The sequence below is a fragment of the Cavia porcellus genome, unplaced genomic scaffold, assembly GCF_034190915.1.
Source record: "Cavia porcellus strain 051 isolate PalLab524CR breed Dunkin Hartley unplaced genomic scaffold, mCavPor4.1 scaffold_31, whole genome shotgun sequence".
Taxonomy (NCBI): domain Eukaryota; kingdom Metazoa; phylum Chordata; class Mammalia; order Rodentia; family Caviidae; genus Cavia; species Cavia porcellus.
Genome location: NW_026947514.1, coordinates 46,142,414 through 46,162,904, shown reverse-complemented (window position 1 = coordinate 46,162,904; position 20,491 = coordinate 46,142,414). Strand labels below are relative to the sequence as shown.

The 20,491-nt window shown below is 39.9% G+C and overlaps 1 protein-coding gene across 1 annotated transcript in view; it reads right to left on the bottom strand.

Annotated features, from left to right (window-relative positions):
• The window catches only part of Atg14 (autophagy related 14), a 39,063-nt gene that overhangs the window by 9,880 nt on the left and 8,692 nt on the right, over positions 1-20,491 (bottom strand). Inside the window, exons 2-7 of the mRNA XM_003472392.5 lie at positions 13,951-14,013; positions 11,765-11,807; positions 9,004-9,085; positions 5,587-5,824; positions 2,044-2,273; positions 729-846 (exon numbers count right to left, since the gene is read on the bottom strand). Of these exons, the coding sequence (XP_003472440.1) occupies positions 729-846; positions 2,044-2,273; positions 5,587-5,824; positions 9,004-9,085; positions 11,765-11,807; positions 13,951-14,013 (774 nt within the window). The remainder of the gene's footprint in view (positions 1-728; positions 847-2,043; positions 2,274-5,586; positions 5,825-9,003; positions 9,086-11,764; positions 11,808-13,950; positions 14,014-20,491) is intronic.

The window sequence follows — 20,491 nt, the reverse complement described above, 5'->3', positions numbered from 1 at the left end:
TCAGTACTAATACTGAAAAAATAAATAAATAAATAAAACAAACATCAGGGGCTTGGGATTTAGCTCAGTGGCATAAGTGCCTGCTCTGCAAGACCATGGTCGTGAGTTCGATCCCCGGTACCAATTAAAAAAAAAAAGAGTACTAATGCTGAACCCAAGCAGTATTAACCGCCATCCCTGCCCCTTTTATTCTGATAAAGGATTTCTCTAAATTACCTACAAACTTTACCTCAAACTTGCCATCCTCTTGCCTCAGCTATCTCAGGAGCCACCACACTTGGCTAACGTTTTTGGTTTTTTTTGGTTCCAGGAATCAAACTCAGGACCTTGCACTTGTCAAGAAGGTGCTCTGCCACTGAGCTATATCCCTGACCCTCTGTCTACATTTTTTTGAATCAAAGTCATTTCGGGTTTCTCTTTTAAAAAAATGTACCCCAACTGTTAAAATTCACCCAGTTCCTACATTTACAGCATTTCCTCTGAATTATAAAATTTTCCCTTTAATTAGTTTTTCAAGTGGAGGATTCTTTGTGGTCGTTTAGACTTCACAAGCAATTATAAAGTAATGAAACAAATCTGCATGTATCTTTTTAAGTCTGAATATGTCCATTAGACATTTCTTGCTTGCTAATACTTAAAATTCTTGTTTTTGACTAAATTGCAATTAAGAGCTCACCAAAGTTGGCAGACCCACAGTACAGAAGACATTGCCACCTTCAGTTACTTGCCTGTTGCACAGCTTTTTAGGAAGATTGACATCGAGTATGTGAGACAAAATGTTGACCAGCTGAGTGGCATAGCACAGCGCAGCGCTGATGGTGTAAGCAGGGTTATTATGCTCCATGTCTGAAGGATAAGAAAACAGTCACATAGCACCTTTTTAACCTCAAGAAAGTATTAATGAGCCAAGGTTTTATGATTTGTATCTTTATTGTAATGTTACTGATGGTTAAGCTCTATTTCCCACTCTATGGCCAGACATAAGTATCTACTCATTTTGTTTTCGCTTTTTTGATGAGCCTAAAATCTGGCTAAGCAGGAATGAAGCTGAAGTCTGAATCACTTGGACCAGAAAATGTAATATCAGAACAATAAACGCAAATACCAACTTAAATATCACCTCCTGAGAGTTCTTTCTGGACTATCCAACAGAAATGATGTCCCTGCCTCTGCACCGTGCCCTTCCCTGGGACACCACTGGCTCTCACAACCCCTGCTGCACTCCAGGGCCTCTGACTGTTTCATCATTACTCATCCAAGAAGGACAAAGGGCCACATCTATTGTGGTCACCTTGTATCACCAGCACCCAGCACTATGCACAACAAAACCTGTGCTCATTAAATGTGTGCCAAATAACTAAATCAACAAACCTCCTCCATCAAAGAGAAACTACAGGAGTTTTAAAAAGGTATTCTATTAGGACATTTCAATTTCCACTGAGAACTCCTAAACAAACATGGTTTAAGTTATAAACTAAAAATAGAACTCCAAGGCTAAATATATATTATTAAATGAGAACTTTTTAAAGGGAACATTAACTCCCAAAAGTGAAATGTCTAAAAATATGTTTCACGGCATAGTGGGGCACACCTGCAATACCAGCACTACAGAGGCTGAGGCAGGAGTATCACTGCAGTTTACGGCCAGCCTGAACTACACAGCGAGACTGTATCAGAAAATAAATAAAAAAGAATGTTTCCAGTCCATCAAGTGATGAACAGATAGACAAAATGTAACATATCCATATAATAGACTATTACTGAGCCATAAAGATCAATGGACAACTAATACCTGCCACAATGTAACCTGTGAAAGAAGCCATAGGGAAAGGCTGCAGCATTCACCACTCAGTTCCATCACTGAACTGGGCCCGTGCCAAACCTTCATGCCACACACTCCCAGTCCTGGTGACTGACATTTTATAGCTGTACAACATTTAGAATGCAGAATACCACTGAATTGTTCTCTTTAATGCTGCTGATTTTGATATCTACATTTTATCTGAATATACATATGTAATTTTGAAACACCTTGCTTCTTACCAGGCCCCTGTGTTGTTTTCTTCTCTTCCACCCAGTTGTAGTAGGCAGAGTAGTCCCCGTTGTTTGGTAGGCTTATCCAGGGCCCCGTGATGCTGATGCTGGTGTCACCATTATGATCATCCCAGACCCACCGTCCTGAGAGGTATGTCGTCCTCCTGGCTTCCGCAAGCTTGCTCACAGTGCTGGAGGTCATGGCGCTGTCACTCTCTGCAGACCCATCTGCAGGATCTCTAAAAGTAAGAAACATTCCTGTTTTAGCGACACACTTTATTTTTGTATTTTGCAATACTGGGTCCTGAAGCCAAAGTCTTCCTACTGAGCTCCATCTCAGCCCTTACTCACTTTCATTTTGAGATGTGGTCTCACTAAGTCGTAAATTCCCCAAGCTGGTCTTGAATGTTTGATATCCTGCCTGAGCTTCCCATAGTGCTCAGATTGTACTCATTACCAGGACACCCCAAACAGCGTTATTAAGAGCAAGAATTATACTTGTCATACATGGCAAAGCAATGTGAAGCTGCTCTTGAGCACAACAAATTAACTGAAATACAGAGACAATTTTTACCAAAGAGGAAGCACAGACTGGCTACAGCAGGAAGCCCGCATGAATGTGAAGAAGGGGACAAAGTGAGTGGGCCCCGAGGCAGCTGCATCTTAAATTATTCAGTTTCCATATCCTTCTCAATGCTTAGAATATTTCAGGATCCCACGTGAAGCTTGCTTGTACTGTTAAACCATTTGCTATATCAGAAATTAAAACTGACAAAAACTGAATTCACTAAAAAATAGCAGTGAATAACACATTAATGCATATTTCTATCAAAAAAAACTCTTACTTTTCATAGGATGAAATTAAGCTCTATCCGTTTCCTTTCAAATAAAAATAGTGTCCCCTAAGAACAGCAGCAAATTCAGCTCGCATCTCAGGGCTGTCTGTGATCACCACGTTTCGGTGTATGCTGAGAGTGCTTCCTGCTGCTCCCCTCATCCCAATGCATCTAGATGCATACTCTGGGTCCAAATTTGTAACAGGAAGCTGAGTATGGTGGAGCACACCTGTAATTTCAGCATTCCAGGAGGCAGAGGAAGGAGGATTGCCATGAGTTTGGGCAAGCCTGGGCTACAGAGTGCGTTCAAGGCCAGCCTGAACTACAAAGCAAGACCCTGTCTGAAAAAAACAAAAAACTGAGGAGTGACTGATTTTTACTGTTTCTTCAGGGAAATTCTTAAGTGAAAGTAGCCTTTTTTGGGGAGAGAGGGACTGCAAACATGTAATCATCCATAATGACAATTACTGCAGCTTGTTGTTCCTGCCTCAAACTATGTCATACTCACATATGCCAGGTTGTCTCTGCCAGGGCTTGTGAGCCACCAATGCACTCATCAGCACAGTGAAAAAGAAAACACATCAATACTATTATCAAGACTCTAAATAGTCTCCAAGGCCTGCTGCCCAAAAGTAGAACAGAAATCCAGTATGAAGAGCTGTCAAAGGTACCAGTGCACTGCGGGGAAAGAACATGGTTGGTGCGTCAGATGCACAAGGAGACAGGAGATGTGTTGAGAACTGGCAGCAGGTGAGCGGCACAGTGAAGGCTTCTGGGTCTGTGCTTCCTCCCTGCAGCAAGTGGGTCTTCGCGTTTTTCTCTCTCCACCAAGATGCAGTAACTGAATGTGCCCTGGCTGCCAGAGGTGAGACTGAGCACTGTGGGTAACCCTGGGCAGTACTGTCACCTTTCTTCTACTCAAGAAAGTTTAGAGGAATGCAAATGAACAGGTAATCTAATTATAATGCTAATTTTGAAAGCAATGACTTTTAATAATAATTATAAACCACAGCAGGGGCAGTTATCTCATTTTCTTTTCCAATACGAACATACTAGATGATCATATCTCACTTAGAGGGGATTCATTCTGAGAAATGCATCTTTATGCGAGTTTATCACTGTGCAAACATCACAGAAGGTACACACACAAACTACAATAGGCAGGACATCACTAGGCAACCATCTCACAGAAGCACCTTTGTGTCTGTGGTCCAATGCTGACTGAAAAGTTGTATGGCATATGACTATGTATATATGTGTTTTATTTTGGAAAAGATGTCAGCCCTACAGAAAAATTACATAAATTTTAAAGTTTTCCTACGTTTACTTCACCAAACTTCTTCCAATTATCAACACAGAAAAATACAAAGATCAAAATAATGTAATTAACACTGCTATGATACAATTAATTCCTCTACAGAACCTCTTTGACTATGTGGCTTCTATCATCCTACTGACATCTTTCTGTGGCTCCAGAATCCAAGCAAAGATCACACAACACACTCAGTTGTTGGCCTCCTAAATCTGGAACAGCACTTTTTTCTTTCTCTGCTATAACGTATTTTAATATTGCTACTAGTGACTTACCAGAATTAAATTTGGCATGTTTCTGTTTTATCACCTTTACCCTCTAAAAGGCCTGGCCAGCTGTCTTTATACTAATTTTTGAATAATCTAACTTTTCTCCATTCATCCAAAATGTCCCTTTAGAACTTTCTATTCTGTCCTTTTTGTTTTTATATTTGCTAATTCTTACTAATGACAACTACTTAGCAAAAGTCAGTAGATTTTCAAAGTGGAAACAGAAAATCAGGACATTGGTTTTTAGGCAGCCAATTATGGAAAGAGACAAAAAGCCAGACTGAAGTAAAAGCAAGAAAGAATAGTTTCAAGCCTAGTAGGAGTCCACCATCAGATACAGCCCAAGGGCTGGAAAGGAGAAAGCCAGGAGAGACCAAACTCTCCAGACTCCAACAGCTTGGTAGTTATGAGAACACAAAAACCTTTGGTGGTGATTTATAAATCTGCTGACCAACAACAGCACCAACAGAGTATTATAAGCTGGGCGTGGTGGCATATGCCTGTCACCCCAAAACTCTGAGAGGCTCAGGGAAGACGATCCAAATTCAGGGCCAGCCTTAGTAAATTCATGACTTAGCAAAACTGTCTCTAAATAAAAAAGGGCAGCAGCTGTAGCTCAGTGTGAAGGCCCTCAGTTTAATCCCCAGGTATATGTGGTCAGGACAGTAGTGGACAGGAGATGGTGTCAGTCTCAACAGCAGCAATCAGTGCCATTTACCAGGAAAAGGCTAAGACAGCATATGGTGCCCACAAATTGCCAGGTCCCAAACACTAGGTGTTTCTGCCATGTTAGCTCATGATTTCATAGTGAAGGAGGTAGTATTTTTCAATCCTCATTTAACAGGTGATAAAACAGACTGGGGTAAAAGAATGTGCCTTACAGTACACAACTAACAAACAGCCTGGCTGAGAATGGAACCTATGTAAGCCAACATTTGTTTGCAAATAAGTGTGACTATGTCACCTGGAAGCTCAGGGACAGAATACACTGGGACCCACCCCGTTGCTTATGCTGTGCAGCGTGCAGTTTGCTAAAATGTTAAGATTCAAGTTTCATAACCAGGAAAAGCAGTGACACCAGAGTAAGGCCTAGTAAATGTGTTAGTGACACATTCAAAAGCCTTTGGTATTGTACCTCGCAGCAGTCTTTACTTCCTCAATTGGGAAGATGACAGAGGTGAGCTCTAGTATGTGGGATCGCCGGAGGTCTGCAAGATGCTCGTAATGACTTCGCAAGTCAAGAGTTTTTTTTTCTACAAGGTCACCAAGCTTGCGATTGTGCCTCTGAATCTTCTCCTTTTTCTCTTGATGCCGTTGTGCTCGATTCTGAAGCTTCTGGTTCTTTTCCCTGGTTTTGAGAAGACCTTCCGAATCTAAGATACATAAATCACACTCAACAATTACCTCTGCAAAGTTTTAAGGGTAGTGCAGAGCCATACCCCACAAACTTTACATGTTTCCCCTGCAATTTAACCTGAAAAGCAGAACCTCAGTAGAACCCACTACTGTTCACAGCATAGAAACCCAAGAATTCAGTTCAAGGAGATGTTACACACGAAGCAGACATCACTGCCAACGTAAGCATGGATCTCCATTTGTAATTATCATTACTGCAATGAGCCATTCAGTGACGACCAGGTTCATCATTAGCATAGGAAGTATCTGACTTTCACCCATGCATGAACAGTCATGTCAGGCAGAACTCCAGAACTCCGGTTTGAAAAACTGGTGATCTGATGTCCTGAGAAACCTCTCAGATGTGCCTTCAGGGGACCGTACCACATGAGGAGAACAGACAACAAAACAGCCAAGAGCTCTGAAGTCAGAGCAGTGTAGCAGAACGTGTACAGCTGTTCTAACACAGACACATGACATGCTGCAAGGAAAACAGAAGCCCACCCACACAATATAAAGAATATATATGCATGCACTCTGACAGATTAAGGTCCCATGGGGGGAGGAGCTCTTTCAGGTTCTGGATCCTAAGACCTGCAAGGGTCACTGGGCTGAAGCAACACTTCACTAGAGTGACACACTCTCAGGGAGAAACCCAGGAAGCACACATTCAAACTCCAAAATTCATTGCTTTTCCAGAAAAACTTTCAAATGGCACATTATAAGCCAGCTTCCCACCTCACCCTTATTTCTGAGCTGTTTACTTTTCACTAGCTGCCCTCTGAAATCTTTCCGCCAAGGCCTTTTTTTTACATTCCTACTATCAACACTCTAGTCACTGCTCACTGTGCTCCAAGTCTTCAACTTGGTCCAACTCCTGGCACTCAGGGGCCTCTTCCACTTGAGAGCCAACACACTCAGCTGTTCTCAGATAGAGGTCACCCCCAAGCTGCTGCATGCTAAGTTACTCCTCACAAGATGGAGCCGCTGAGAAGAACAAACACTGAAGTCGTGAGTTCAGTCCCCAATACAAAAATAAAATAAGTACAAGGCAACAGGTGTAGCTGGCGGCAGGGCACTTGCCTAGCATGTGTTAGGTCTGTGTTCAATCCTAAGCATAACCCACACAAACAAGTGCAGAAGTTCAGAATAAGCATGCACCAAAAAAAAAAAAAAAAAAAAGCTTAAAAAAAAGAGCAAATCAACTTATAAGGGCTGGGCATTTAGCTCAGCGGCACAAGCGCCTGTTTGGGAAGCATGAGGTCGTCAATTCTCTGTACCACTCCTCCAAAAAAAAGCTTTAAAAAAAGAATAAATCAGAATAAGCATGCAGAAACCTTTTCCCTAAACATGGCAAGAGAACATGGCTATCTATGAGTCAAATTGTGATAATTCATATTAGTCTAGGGTTGAGCCCAGGATTTTGTAGACCACAAAATGGTCACCATGTGACTGATGATCTGCTAGGGATAGAAATCTGTTACACAATCTGCTGCCTTAAGGCTATTTCTGTAAAAACATGGTCCAGGGCAGGTGGCACAGGACTATAATCCTAGCATTCAGGAAGCTGAGGCATGAGGATCACTGTGAGCACAAGGCCAAACTGGAGTACATAGTGAGATCCTACCTCAAAAAATCAAATCACAGGAGGGTAGAAAGAGATGGAGAGACGTGGGGTGAGTAGGACTGACCAAGTTGGCAAGTTGCCCAGGCTGAACTTAAACTTGTAATTCTCCTGTCTCAGCCTCCTAAAGTGCTGAGATTATAGATGTAAAACACCTCGTAGCAGGATCCATGTTTTTTATGTGGTTGGAATTTTTGCTTTAGGGGTTAGAAAGCTGTAAAAAAGAACTGATTGAAGTTTTAAACTTGTTCATCAGAGGTATGGGCATGCTTAGTATATTCTACACATTGACATTTCATAGATGCTTGGGGACAAAGCTTGGTCTGAACATCAAGGGTGGAAAGGGAAGGAGGATGAAACCAACATTAATTAGCAAGGTCCCATCCTGCTACTCTACCCAAGTCTATCGAGAAGGCAAGCAGAGCACAGCAACTATGGGATGCCTGCAGCTCTTCTGAGTGCCTGTGTACCATGCTGCCCTGCTTTGCTAGCTTTTCATCCAGAGCAGCTCTACTGAGAGGACTTCCTAAGCACAAACACTGTCAATGGAAGATCTGAATAACATTCCATCGCATCTGAAGATAGGAAAGGGATTCATGAGGCACAAAAGTGGCTCATCTGAAACCTTAACACTATCTTCTGAAATACATGCTATATTCCTAGATGTAAGATTTCTAAGACCACTCAAATTTTGACAGACACTTACGATACAGTATTAAGTGTTCAAGTGTAATACAAAATCAGTATAGGTTAAAACATGTAGGTTAAAACATTCAATCAAGGGAAAAGCTAGTATTCTGTGCTCCTGCCATAAACTGGTGATTATTTTGAGTTTACCACTTTAGACTCTGCACTTCCTGTTAGTTAAGGCAAAGGAGAGGAAATATTTAACCGTTTTGTTTGGTCATGCTGCAGATCAGACAAAAGGCTTCGCTCACACAAAGCATGAGCTCTATCACTGAGCTTGTCCCCAGCCCTTCCTTAATGTTTTGAAAAAGGCAGTAGATTACTGAAGGCATCTATAACCTTATGTTGATACCAATTCTTTATATAAATGTTTTCAAGTAGAAAGAAAAGTTGACCATCACTGATAAGAAAATATGAAATCCAAAATAGCCCAAAATCCAAATTTCTGAGTGCCAAATTCATGTCTTAAGTTCACTTGACTTCATGTAAGAGGGCACAAAGCACAGATACGCTGAAAATATTATGTACAATGACCTCCAGACTATGCAATGAAAACAAAATGCATATAAAACAAAATTAATTTTTAGACATTTAGACAAAACGTTTTTAGACATGACTCCTATATTTCATTACTATATTTGCAAATATCCACAGACCCCCAAAAATTTGAAACCTATTACACTCCAGCTCCAGGCATTTCCAATAAAGGGTACTCAGCTTGTCATATCCCTTTCCAAGTTACTTTCCCAATCTTCTTCTCTTCAAGTGGCCTCTAGTGCAATCACGCCCAGGAACTTCCACAGGAACCCTTCATTAGGGCCACAGCAAGCGAGTCAAATTACTTACTTTTCTTCATTTCTTCATTTCCTTTACATATTGTTTGTTTCAGTTGTTCAATCCTCATCTTGCAAGACATTATTTTCCATCTCTGAAAAGAAGCATGCAAAAAATAATGGGTGTTAGTCCCCTATGACTGATATTATTATCTACCTGGAATCACTATCTAGTTTCACACATCCTAGAAAACATAGTAAAGAAAAGACCACCATAATTATATTAGTTACAGCTTTTGTAACTATGGTAGATTATAAAACAGAAAACATTTTTATGGATTACTGCAAATACTGCTAGAAAATTTAGAGACATACACATAGTTCTGATGTGTCAAAGAGCACACAGAAAAATGTCAAGGTACATTTTCTCAATCTGTTGTTCTGTACATAGCTAGCTAGTAGTCATATTTGACTACTTTGAATTCAATTAAAATTCCATTAAGTAACTCAGGTCTTTCCTCACATTGTCCATACAACAAATGGTCAACACCACCAGATTCTAACGACTACCATTCTAGACAATGTCCGTACAGAATACCTGTAACTGTCACAAGTCTTACTGGTGTTCTGCTCTAAAGTTTTAGTGCTGAGTTACAAAGAAAATTATTAACATCACTGTATTACCTCATACTGAAGTAAATGTTGCCTGCATATTAACAAAATGTACAACAAATTTTTTCCAAAACTACATAATGCACTGACTCTCTAGCAGCTGTGGTGGTGCACACCTGTGATCCTAGCACTTGGAAGGCTGAGCAAGAAGACTGCCATGAGTTTGAGGCTAGCCTGGGCTATCTAAGCAAGTTCAAGGCCAGCCTGCACTATAGTGAGACCTTGCCTTAAAAAAACAAAACAAACTCTCAAATGCCTCAGAAAATTATATGAAACATGAAATTGCCTCTTTATATTACCAAGCATGGTACAGCCAGTACACCTATCTTTAAACAAAAGATCAATAAAAATAGGGATACATTATTAAAAAGTATGACTATTCTCTAGTGTTCCATACATGTGGATGCTTAAAACAATATAAAAATATTTACAGCATTAATACTTATCTAAAAAGTTTAATAGTGCAAGACAGAGCAGATTGCAGAGATGTGACAGTGAAGAAAGGCCAAAGACTTAGAGGAAAATGTATGCACAAAGGAATTAGAAATGAGGCATCTTTATATTTTTTATTTGTTTGTTTGTTGGTTTTTCCCCTTTTTGAGACAGGTCTCAGTTCAGGCTTGCCTTGAGCTCACTTTGTAGCCCAGGCTGGTCTCAAACTCTCAGTGATCTGCCTGCTTCAGCCTCAGAAGTGTTGGGATTACACGTGTGTGCCACCATGTCTGGTTCTTCACTCTTAAAAGGCAGTGGTCTTTGAAATTTTGTTTTGTTTTGTTTTGGGTTTTTTTGGTACCAGGGATTGAACTCACTCACAACCTTGTGCTTGTCAGGCAGGCACTTATGCCACTGAGCTAAACCCCCAGCCTGAAGTTTTTGATAGAAAAATTAGAGATTAGAGACTTTAGAAAAAATTTTCCACAGAACACATTTTGCTGATAACCTTTGAAGTTCTATCATAAATATTAAGTGCAATAAAACTATGCATGCTAAATGCGGGAAAAAGTAAAAATTGCAGAAGAAAAAAAAGGAAATTGACTATTAGCTTGACTCCTTCCCATTCCTCAGGGTTTTGTGTGCGTGCATGCGTGTGTGCATGCGTGTGTGTATGTGTGTAGTGTGTGTTCTGTGTATCTGTCGCACATGTATGCTACTGGAAACCAAATCCAAAGCCTTATAATGCTAAGTACACAGTTCTCCACTGAGCTGTACCCCTCCACCCCAAAGGTAATGTCCTAAAATTAAAGTTTGACATAAGCCTTTTCAGATTTTATAGAGTATATTTATATTTAAAATACAAAAATGGAATCATACTTTTATTTTTAAATTAAAATGTAACTTGGACATACTTCCCAATGCATGCAGACTGATATTTTAAAATTTTTAATACATTTTAATTATATGTTAATTGCATACATTTACAGGGTTCAGTGTGATATCTCAACATATGAAGACAAAGACTGTTCTTTTTAACACAAAACCACAGCTGTTCATCTCCTCCTGACCAATGGACATTCAGCTTCCTCATAAACCTCTGCATTCTCAAGCATTTTCTCAGGAGAAAACCTTTGGGTGAACTACATGTATTTTTTAAAGCAACCACCACAAAAATGAACAACTTTAGCCATTACCTCCAAATTGTCTCCAAAGCAAAGGAGTTGATGGAAATTCCAACACGGAATAAAAGTGTTGTCAACCAAACTAGTTATTCTCCTACATTACATTCATTTTCTCACTGTTAATTTTCTTTAGGATTTGTAATATACAGAACTTTTTAAATTTTCTGTCATCTGCCCAAGTGCTTTCCTCTGTGGCTTATGAAGGTCATCCCTAAGATTCCATAAAAACTCTTGTGCCAGGCATTTAGCTCAGGGCTAGGGATTTAGCTCCGCGGCATAAACACCTGCCTTGCAAGTGTGCTGTCATGAATTTGAATCCTGACACCAAAAAACAAACAAACAAAAAAACTCTCCAATATTTTAATTTAATATTCTTATGTGGGGTAGGGAGGGGAAAGGAAGGGGACATAAAAAGCAGATGTGAGATGTACCACCACACTTGGTTTTCAAATTTAAATTTAAATTCAAATGACTAAACTCTACCAACTTTAAAACATGTGGCACCAAATATAAAGAAAATAACAATAAATACTTGTTAGAACTTACCAGTTGATCTGTTATCCATTTTCCTTCCATAGCTCTTAAAACTCTGGAGGGAAAGTACATAGACAATAAGCTCTTAAAACTAATAAAATTTTGTGAAACTCAAAAACCAAAATCAACTTTATAGAGTAAGGGCTTAGAAGTAGCTGGCCAAGGGACCTGCCATGGCAAGTGTTTCAGCAGGGCCTCGCCCTCTGCAGTTCCTCACTTCCTTCCCTGTGCAGTGCTGATGCTGCCAGTGCACCGACACACATATCCACAATGAACTACCACTGACGCCAGCCTCGTTCTCAAAACGCCCTCAGCCACAGCTCCTAACGCCACCTACGTGAGAGCTCAAAGTCTGAAACAGCGTGGTTAGCATCCAAGACATGGGACAGAGTGGCACCTTTGAAAATGTATCCTATGAACGTCGAACATTTGATGGAATAAAGTACTCTATGGGGAGAAAATTTGTGGGATTGAATCATCTAGAGAAACAGCTGAGTTAAATAAACTCAAGTTTCTCTAAACCAGAATTTCAGGAGAACTAATCTGCTCATGAACATGTCTACCAGATATGGCAAACTCTTTAAACTTCAGAGCCCACTTTAGGATTCCCTGGCAAAGACACTAACTGCTCACACCAGCACCAGACAGTTGAAGAAGTGCTGAGGCAGGTGCTCTATGCACCAAGGCCCAAAGAGGCGAATTCCCAGTCTATAGAGATCCCAATCCTGTCCTCATCACAGTCTGGGAAGTTTGTATTTGTAACCCCATGAAAACATTATTCAAATTCTAGCAAGTTAATTACAATTCACCCCTTCCAGTGCAATTCATGGTGAGAATAACCAACTAAGACATATTTACAGTTATGAGGAGCCAAAAAGTCCTGAATCTGGCCCAGATAAAGGTTCAACAAAAAAGGGCCTCAACTCAGGCCTAACCCAGATTTTATTGATTTGTGAAGGGAGTGCCTTGAGGATGAGTAACTGTGAGATGGGGGCAATTATGTGAGTACTGTGAGTTGGGCTATGTAGGAGGCCTGAAAGCACCTCTGCAATATGCAGACAGAAGGATATGCAGAAAAACCAATCTGCATAATGTAATTGTAATTTAATGTTTAGTGGGTGGCTACTTCAGCTCTGATGTGCAAACTTTTCTGCCCTAGGAAGTTTTAGCCTCTTATCTCAAGGTTCAAACCCAGTGAATAGCTTTGGATTTGGCTCTACACTCCACCCGGCTCAGTCACGTTTTGGGAATTACGGGATGGGAAAACAGAAACTATGGCCTAGCTTCAAAGGTTAGGCATCAGCACCTCAGCCAGCGCTATTTTCACTGCTCAGAGCCAACTAAAGAGAAAAATGAAATAACTTAGTCAGCTCTGTACATATCAGTACACACAGACAGGGCCAGCTACGTGAGAGCTGGCAAAATTTAGATTTAGCCAGAATGGAGGTAACTGCTCTTTGTTCAAGGAGAGTCATCCAGGTGGTCCTTCGTACCCATCTTTCTGCAGAGAATTCTGCAGGACAATTCGCAAACCTACAGGCCAATTCATCAGGTACTCATTAACAACTCAGATTCCCAAGTCTCAGCCCTAATGCACCCCTGTGCATTAGGAAGAACTGTAAGACACTCCACTTTGAGCATTACTTCAGTTAGTGGATTTCGATACAGGTATCTGCAAACCATGTTTTGCAAACCCTGATACAGAAGGGGAAAGCAAAATCAAAGCAGGAAGGTCTTGTTGCAGCCACTAGCATTAATTTCAGTCTAATCAAGCCCACTATTGTGGGTCCATTTGCCAAGCACTGCCCAGGGCCAGCAGTCCTGATTACCCTCAAGTGTACACTTGTCTACGAGGTGCCAGGTCTGAGGCCAATGTTTTCTGAAACTTGTTACTCTCTCCATGGCACCTCCCAGATTCACTCCTTTCCCACACTCAGCAAGACTGCAGTTAAGCTCAGTAAGCCACCAACCCATATGCACAGTGGTAGCTCGGTTCCTGAACTTAATTCATCTCAAAATCAAATTTCCCCATAAGGTTCAATGTCAAGCAATGTACAATTCTTCAACAGAAGCAATTTTTTGTGAACATGCTCATGAAAAGAAAGCATTCCAGAACCTTGGTATGCCTATTTATATACTATTACAATAAATTAAACCAAGTCATGACAGCCTCCACAAATTAAAAAGCAAAAACTCACTCTTTTTGAAATTCTTCTTGCTTTCTCTTAAGTAGGCTTAACCTTTCCTTCTTGTCAATAAACCTGTAAGAAAGTAATTCAGTATTTTATTTAGATGTTCGTTTTTCTTAGTCCCATAAGATTACACAAGTTCCTAAGAGCTGACCACACCTCACCATCCTGAAGTAAACACACGTCTTTTCAATGAGATGCACATAGCTGCTTACCACTGAATATTTTAAAACTAAATTCCAATCTTCACCTTTAAAAGCCTTTCCTCGGCTTTGAAAATGTTTGTACATTCTCCCCAACCATAGGTTAAAAGCATGCACATCAGAACACTGAAATGACTTTGAATTCAAGATAACTGAAGCTTCTGTTACAAAAATAACTTTAGTACCAGGCAAGGTGGCCCATTAATCGCAGCACTCAGGGCGCTGACACAAGAGGATTGCTATGAGTTCAAGATCAGCCTGGAGTACACAGTGAGTTCAAGGCAAACCTGAGCTACACAGCAAGACCCTGTCTCAAAAAATAGTAATAATAACTTTAATTACTAAACTTCATTTAATCCTGTCCTCTCCTATAAACTGAGTCCTCGAAATTTTTAAAGTAGTATGTTTTTTCACTGTAAGCTAACAAGTTACTCAATAAAAGGTTTTGAAAGGAAGAAGCATAAGAGTGCTGTTAATTTTCTCTGTTTACTATTTTTCTACCCTTCCAACTTCATCCGTATTTTCTTCCTGCTACTTTATTTTGGGTTTAATTTGCTTTGATTTCAGTTTAACGTGGGGCAATCCTACATTATTGATTTTAATCCTTTTTTTAAGTTTAATTTACTTAAACTAATACCAAGAAACCCTAAAACTTATTTGTATTAATGGGACACTATTCCATATAAATATGCCTTGTACAATGCTTAAATCAGATTAACCACACCTCCTCAAACATCTATCATTTCTTTATAGTACAGCATTCAGGGTCCTTCACCACACATTAATGTTGCCCACAGTCGCCCTGCTGAGCAACAACTGCAGGGTGACTGACCATCTTGGCCTGACCGCATGCAGGACCCACCCACTGGCCTTTCCCCTCCCTCCCTGGCTTCAGACAACCACCATGCCCTCCTACACTTTCCTGTCATCTCTCGTTTTTAAAGATTTCTCATGTAAGAGAAAACATGCAACATTTTACTTTTTGAGTCTGGCTTATTTTGCTTGTCTCTATCTAGCTCCACCCATTTTCCTGTAAATGACAGGGCTTTGTTCTTCATGGCTAACATGCAAGAGCATATGTAGCACATTTTCTTTGTCCGCTCATCTGCTGCAGGGCATCCAGAGCTTAGCTACTGTAACCTGCATAGCAAGATGTGGATTTGCAGGTGTCCCTACAGTATGCTGCTTTGTTTTGGGATGTACTGACAAGTGGTACCAGTTGAATTAAGTGGGTTTTTTTTTAGGCAATCTTTGTTCCAATTTCTATAGCAGTTGCAGTAGTTTACATCCCCACCAACAATGTAGAAGGGTTCTTCTCCCCTACAGTCTCAAGAATATTTACATATGTATGAATGTTTTGTTTGAGTTGTGGGTTTTTCTCCTCCTACCCTGGTAAGGAGTTTTTTGAGAGTTTCATTCTGTAATTCAGGCTGGGCTTGAACTACATAGCCTCAAACTCACGGGGATCCACCTGCCTCAGCCTAGCAAGTGTTGGGATTACAGGTGTGCTCCACCATACCTAGCTCAGAATGTATAGCCAATCTGACTGGGGTGACACAGAATCTCAATGTAGTTTTTATTACATCTCCCTAATGGCTAAAGATGTTAAACATTTTTTTCATATAAGCATAAGCCATCTGTACTTCTGTTGAGACTTTTCTTTGATTTGCTGGCTGGGTATTTTTTATATTTGTGTGCATGTATATGTGTGTCTTGGTGACTTTTTTCTCATTGTTGAGACAAAATACCAGACGCCCAAAATGAAGGAAGGAAAGGTTTATTTATCTTACAGTTTTTGGTTTCAGTACCTACTCTACTAACTTCAAAGCAGGGTGGTGTGGCACAGGGGCAGCCGTTCATGGTAGCCACAAGTAACAACAGTGGAGGGCAAAACGAGGCTAGGCATGCCTCCTTCCCTCCCTTACACTGTATGTTGGCTCCCCGCCCCTGGGTTAGCAACGCACTCACACCGCCAATCCCTGCGCTGGACAACAAACCAATTATGAACTCTAGACTCAGCTGCCTCCATGACTCCATGAGGCTTTGGGGGAACATTTAAACAAACCATGACAATGTGTACTAAATTTTTTGAATCCTTTATGTATTTTTCAATATTAATCTTCTATTTTAAAAAACTAGCTTGCAAAGATAGGCTCCTACTTTGTAGGTTCTCTCCTCTGTTGATTATTTCCTCTGTTGTGCAGAAGCTTTTTTATTCGATAGAGATCCATTTATTAATTCTCGTTCTTAAGCCTAGAATAATAAAGGCAATTCTGAGCAACAAAGGCAAGGAAGGAGGCATTTCAATTCCTGACTTGAAACTATCCTACAAAGCCACAGTGACAAAATCAGCATGGTACTGGCAAAGAAATAGACCTGATGAGCAATGGAACAGATTAGAAGGTGCAAACACAACTACAAAGATACTCAGCCACCTAATATTTGACAAAAGGGCTAAACATGTTCACTGGATGAAGGACAGCCTCTTTAATAAATGGTGTTGGAAAAACTGGCTGAGTCAATGACAGTTTTTGTCATTGTCAATGACTGAAACTAGATGCATGCCTATCACCAGGCACAAAACTAAAGTCTAATGGATCAAAGATCTAAATATTGTAACAGAAACACTAAATCTACTGGAAGACAAGGTAGCTAGATGTCTTGGAGACATAGGGGTAGGCAGAGAATTCATGAACAAAACAAAAAATGCACGGGAAACACTGGGATCTCATGTTATTGAAAAGTTTCTGAACTTCAAAAGAAATCACCAACACAGTGAAAAGAAAACCCACAGAATGGGAAAGAATTAAAGCCAGCAACCCCTCAGACAAAGGACTTATATCCAGAACATATAAAGAATTAAAAAACATCAAGCCCCCCAAATTCAAAGACCTTCTCCAAAAATGGTCATCTGAGATGAGCACACGGTTCTCAGATGAAGATATACAAATGGCAAATAAATACACGAAGAAATGTTCACCATCACTGGTCATTCGAGAAATGCAAATTAAGATAGCATTGAGATTTCATCTCACTCCAGAAAGAATGGCTGCCATCAAGAACTCAACTTATGACAAATGTTGGCAAGGCTGCGGGAGGAAAAAGGAGCACAGCTCCACTGTTGGTGGGGGTATAGACTGGTGCAACCATTATGGAAATCAGTATGGAGAATTCTCAAAAGACTAGGATTAGAAGTTCCATTCAACCCAGCTATTCCTCTCCTGGGTATTTTCTCAGAAAAACTGAAAAGGTCATATCACAGTGATATATGTGCACCCATGTTCATAGCGGTACAATTTGTAATAGCTAAATCTTGGAAACAAGCAAGATGCCCATCAACCACAGAGTAGATGAAAAAGATGTGTTATTTATACAATGGAATATTACTCAGCTATAAAAAAGATGATCTTGGGGCATTCATAGGCAAATGAAGACAATTTGAGGTTATCTTCAATAGTGAAATAAATAAGAATCATATTTATAAATATCACACTGTGTCTCTAATGTAAAAAGTAGTAAGAAATGCAGAAATAATAAAATCCAAAATGTGTAATTGCTATTGTAAAAAAGAGGAAAAGGAAGTGCTCTAAAGGATGTAACTGCATGTATGTTTAAGTGTACAGGATTGATAACCATATTACTTTTTGTTAGATATTTGAACAGAACTGTTTGCAGTGTTGCTGTTTGAATGTCTACTTTGTATGCTTTACTTTTGTAACTTGAACAACTATTTCTAAGAGGACAATATGTAATTATTAACTAGTGATTTCTTACTGTTTAATTTTTTGAAATTATGTATTATGTCTACCCTTTTTCCATTTTTTTTCTTTAAATAAAAAAAATTCTTATTATTTCCTCTGCTGTTTAAATCCTATTCTGGAAGTCTTTTCCTGTGCTATGATTCTAAATCCTTTTTTTGGAGACAGAATCTCACTAATTTGCCCAGGTGGCCTTCAAATTGCAATTGTCCTGCCTCAGACACTCAAATAACTGAGATTACAAGCATGTACTACTTCACCCAGACTAAATGTTACGATGGGGCAGAGCAGGAAGTATGATTAACATCCTGGAACTGATTAGACACTCAGCTCACTATTTTCCTGGGGACAAGAATAAAGACCCAGGACCATGATATCATTTTTTGGCTGTCTCTTATGAATTCCTAACATAAATGAAAACAATTTTTAAAAAACTGTCAGTCTTGGGGCTGGGGATTTAGCTCAACAGCATAAGTGCCTGCCTTGCAAGCGTGCAGTCTTAAGTTCAATTCCTGGTACCAAAAAAAAAAAAAAAAAAAAAAAAAAAAAAACCTGTCAGTCTTAATTTATATGTAATTCTTCCATAATGCAACATAATTAATTATTGGTCAACTAGAAACTATGCTTGAAGGCCAGGTGTGGTGGTACACACCTGTAATCCCAGCACTAGGGAGACTGAGGCAGAAGGATCACTATAAATTTGAGGTCAGCCTGGGCTACAAAGTGAGTTCAAGGATAGCCTGAACTGCATAGTGAAACTCTTTTTCAAAAAGATATGGACAGATAGGTAGATAAATTTAAAAAATTAAAGCAGGATGCCTGTAATCCCAGCACTTCTGATGCTGAGGCAGGAGCATCAGTGAAAGTTCAAGACCAGCTGCACTACAAAATGAGCTCAAGGCCAGCCTGAAATGCATAGCAAGACCCTGTCTCAAAAAGACAAAAACATAAATAAATTAAATAAAATAATTTAAAAATTTGAAAACCATTTAACAGAACTACCATGGCCTAAAATTACTCTGGACAAAATCATCTAAAGTACTATACTTCTTTAACCCTCAGATTTGAAACATACTAAATATACCTAGTTATAAATAGGAAAGATAAATAATCAAATCATGATTTTTCATTTTAATACCAATAAATTTTTTATATATTAAGCAAAAAGGAAATTAACCATCCGTATGTGTTCCACTGAGATAGCACAGACACAGGACACTCCTGTCACTTGATGGTGATGCACTGGCAGTGCTGCAATGTTCCACAGAGGCAACCACACAGAACAGTACTGGAAACGGCAGCAACTGACGCAGAATATACTGAAGTCCACAATTAACCAACTGACTTACCAGGGATAATCGATGTGCCTACCATGCGCAACACAGTATTCTCTAGAATAGTGAGAAATGTTAACTATATATTCTTTCACAGGTGACAGTATATTCGTGGACATATCACCTTTTGTGTTTGGTTTCATTTTGAGTTTTCTGAAACAGAATTTTGTGACACGGTCTAGGCTAGCCTTGACTCATCCTATAACTCAGGCTGGCTTTGAACCTACATCTCTCCTACATCCTATCCTGGCCTCCTGAGTGCTAGGATTACTTGTCATTTTCTTGTATCAAAAGAAAGAAACTAATGCTGGGCAGGGGAGTGCAAGACTGTAACCCCAGCGCTTGTAAGGCAATAGCAGGAGGATTGCTGTGAGTTCAAGGCCAGCCTAGGGGACATAGTCAGACACAGTCTCAAAACAAACAAACAAAAGTGAAAAATTGCTGGGCATGGTGGTGTACACGTGTAATCCTAGCATTTGGGAGGCTGAAGCAAGTTGTGATTTCAAGTCCCATCTGGACTACAGAGAAAAACCCTGCCCCACAAAATCAAAAGAGAGAAAGAAAAAAGCTAAACTGGTATTTACTTTAATCTCACTGAGAAAATGATTTATGTTCTCATAATCTGAAGGAAATGACAAGCTCACAGGACTATCAAGCTATGAAAAGACTAAGCACCTGCCTTGCAAGCAGGCAGTCGTGAGTTCGATCCCCGGTACCGATAAAAAGGAAAAAGACCAAAAAAAAAAAAAAAAAAAAAAAAGCTATGCAAAGACTTGGTATGGAGGAAAATTTTCTTCTCAGGGGCTTAAAAAAGTTCTTTAAAAGCTACTAGAAAACTGCTCTCTACTGAAAGATGGCAGGCAACTCAATTCATACTGAGCTAGCTGACGCTCGTGTTTGTCCTATAAAAACAACAGCAACAAACAGGAAGACCCCTTCAAAACCAATATATGGGTAACAGCAGGAAAAATTAAAAAGCTAGCAATTCCTACAGGATCAAATTATCTCCTGAGTCATGCTGTTCCTTGTGAAGCAAATCAAACTAGGTCGTGCTAGCAAAACTGAAGAGCAGGAGATAGCAGAACATGGCAACTGCTCAGTGTACATCACCCCTCTGCACTGCAAAGCTACACCTGCTTTCCCATCAGAGGGGCCAAGAAAGTATAGAGTCCTCATGTTCCATCCCTTCAGCCCCTGTAATGAATCCAGGGAGCTGGATTTACAATTTATATACTGTTTTTCAAGTCCCATTTGC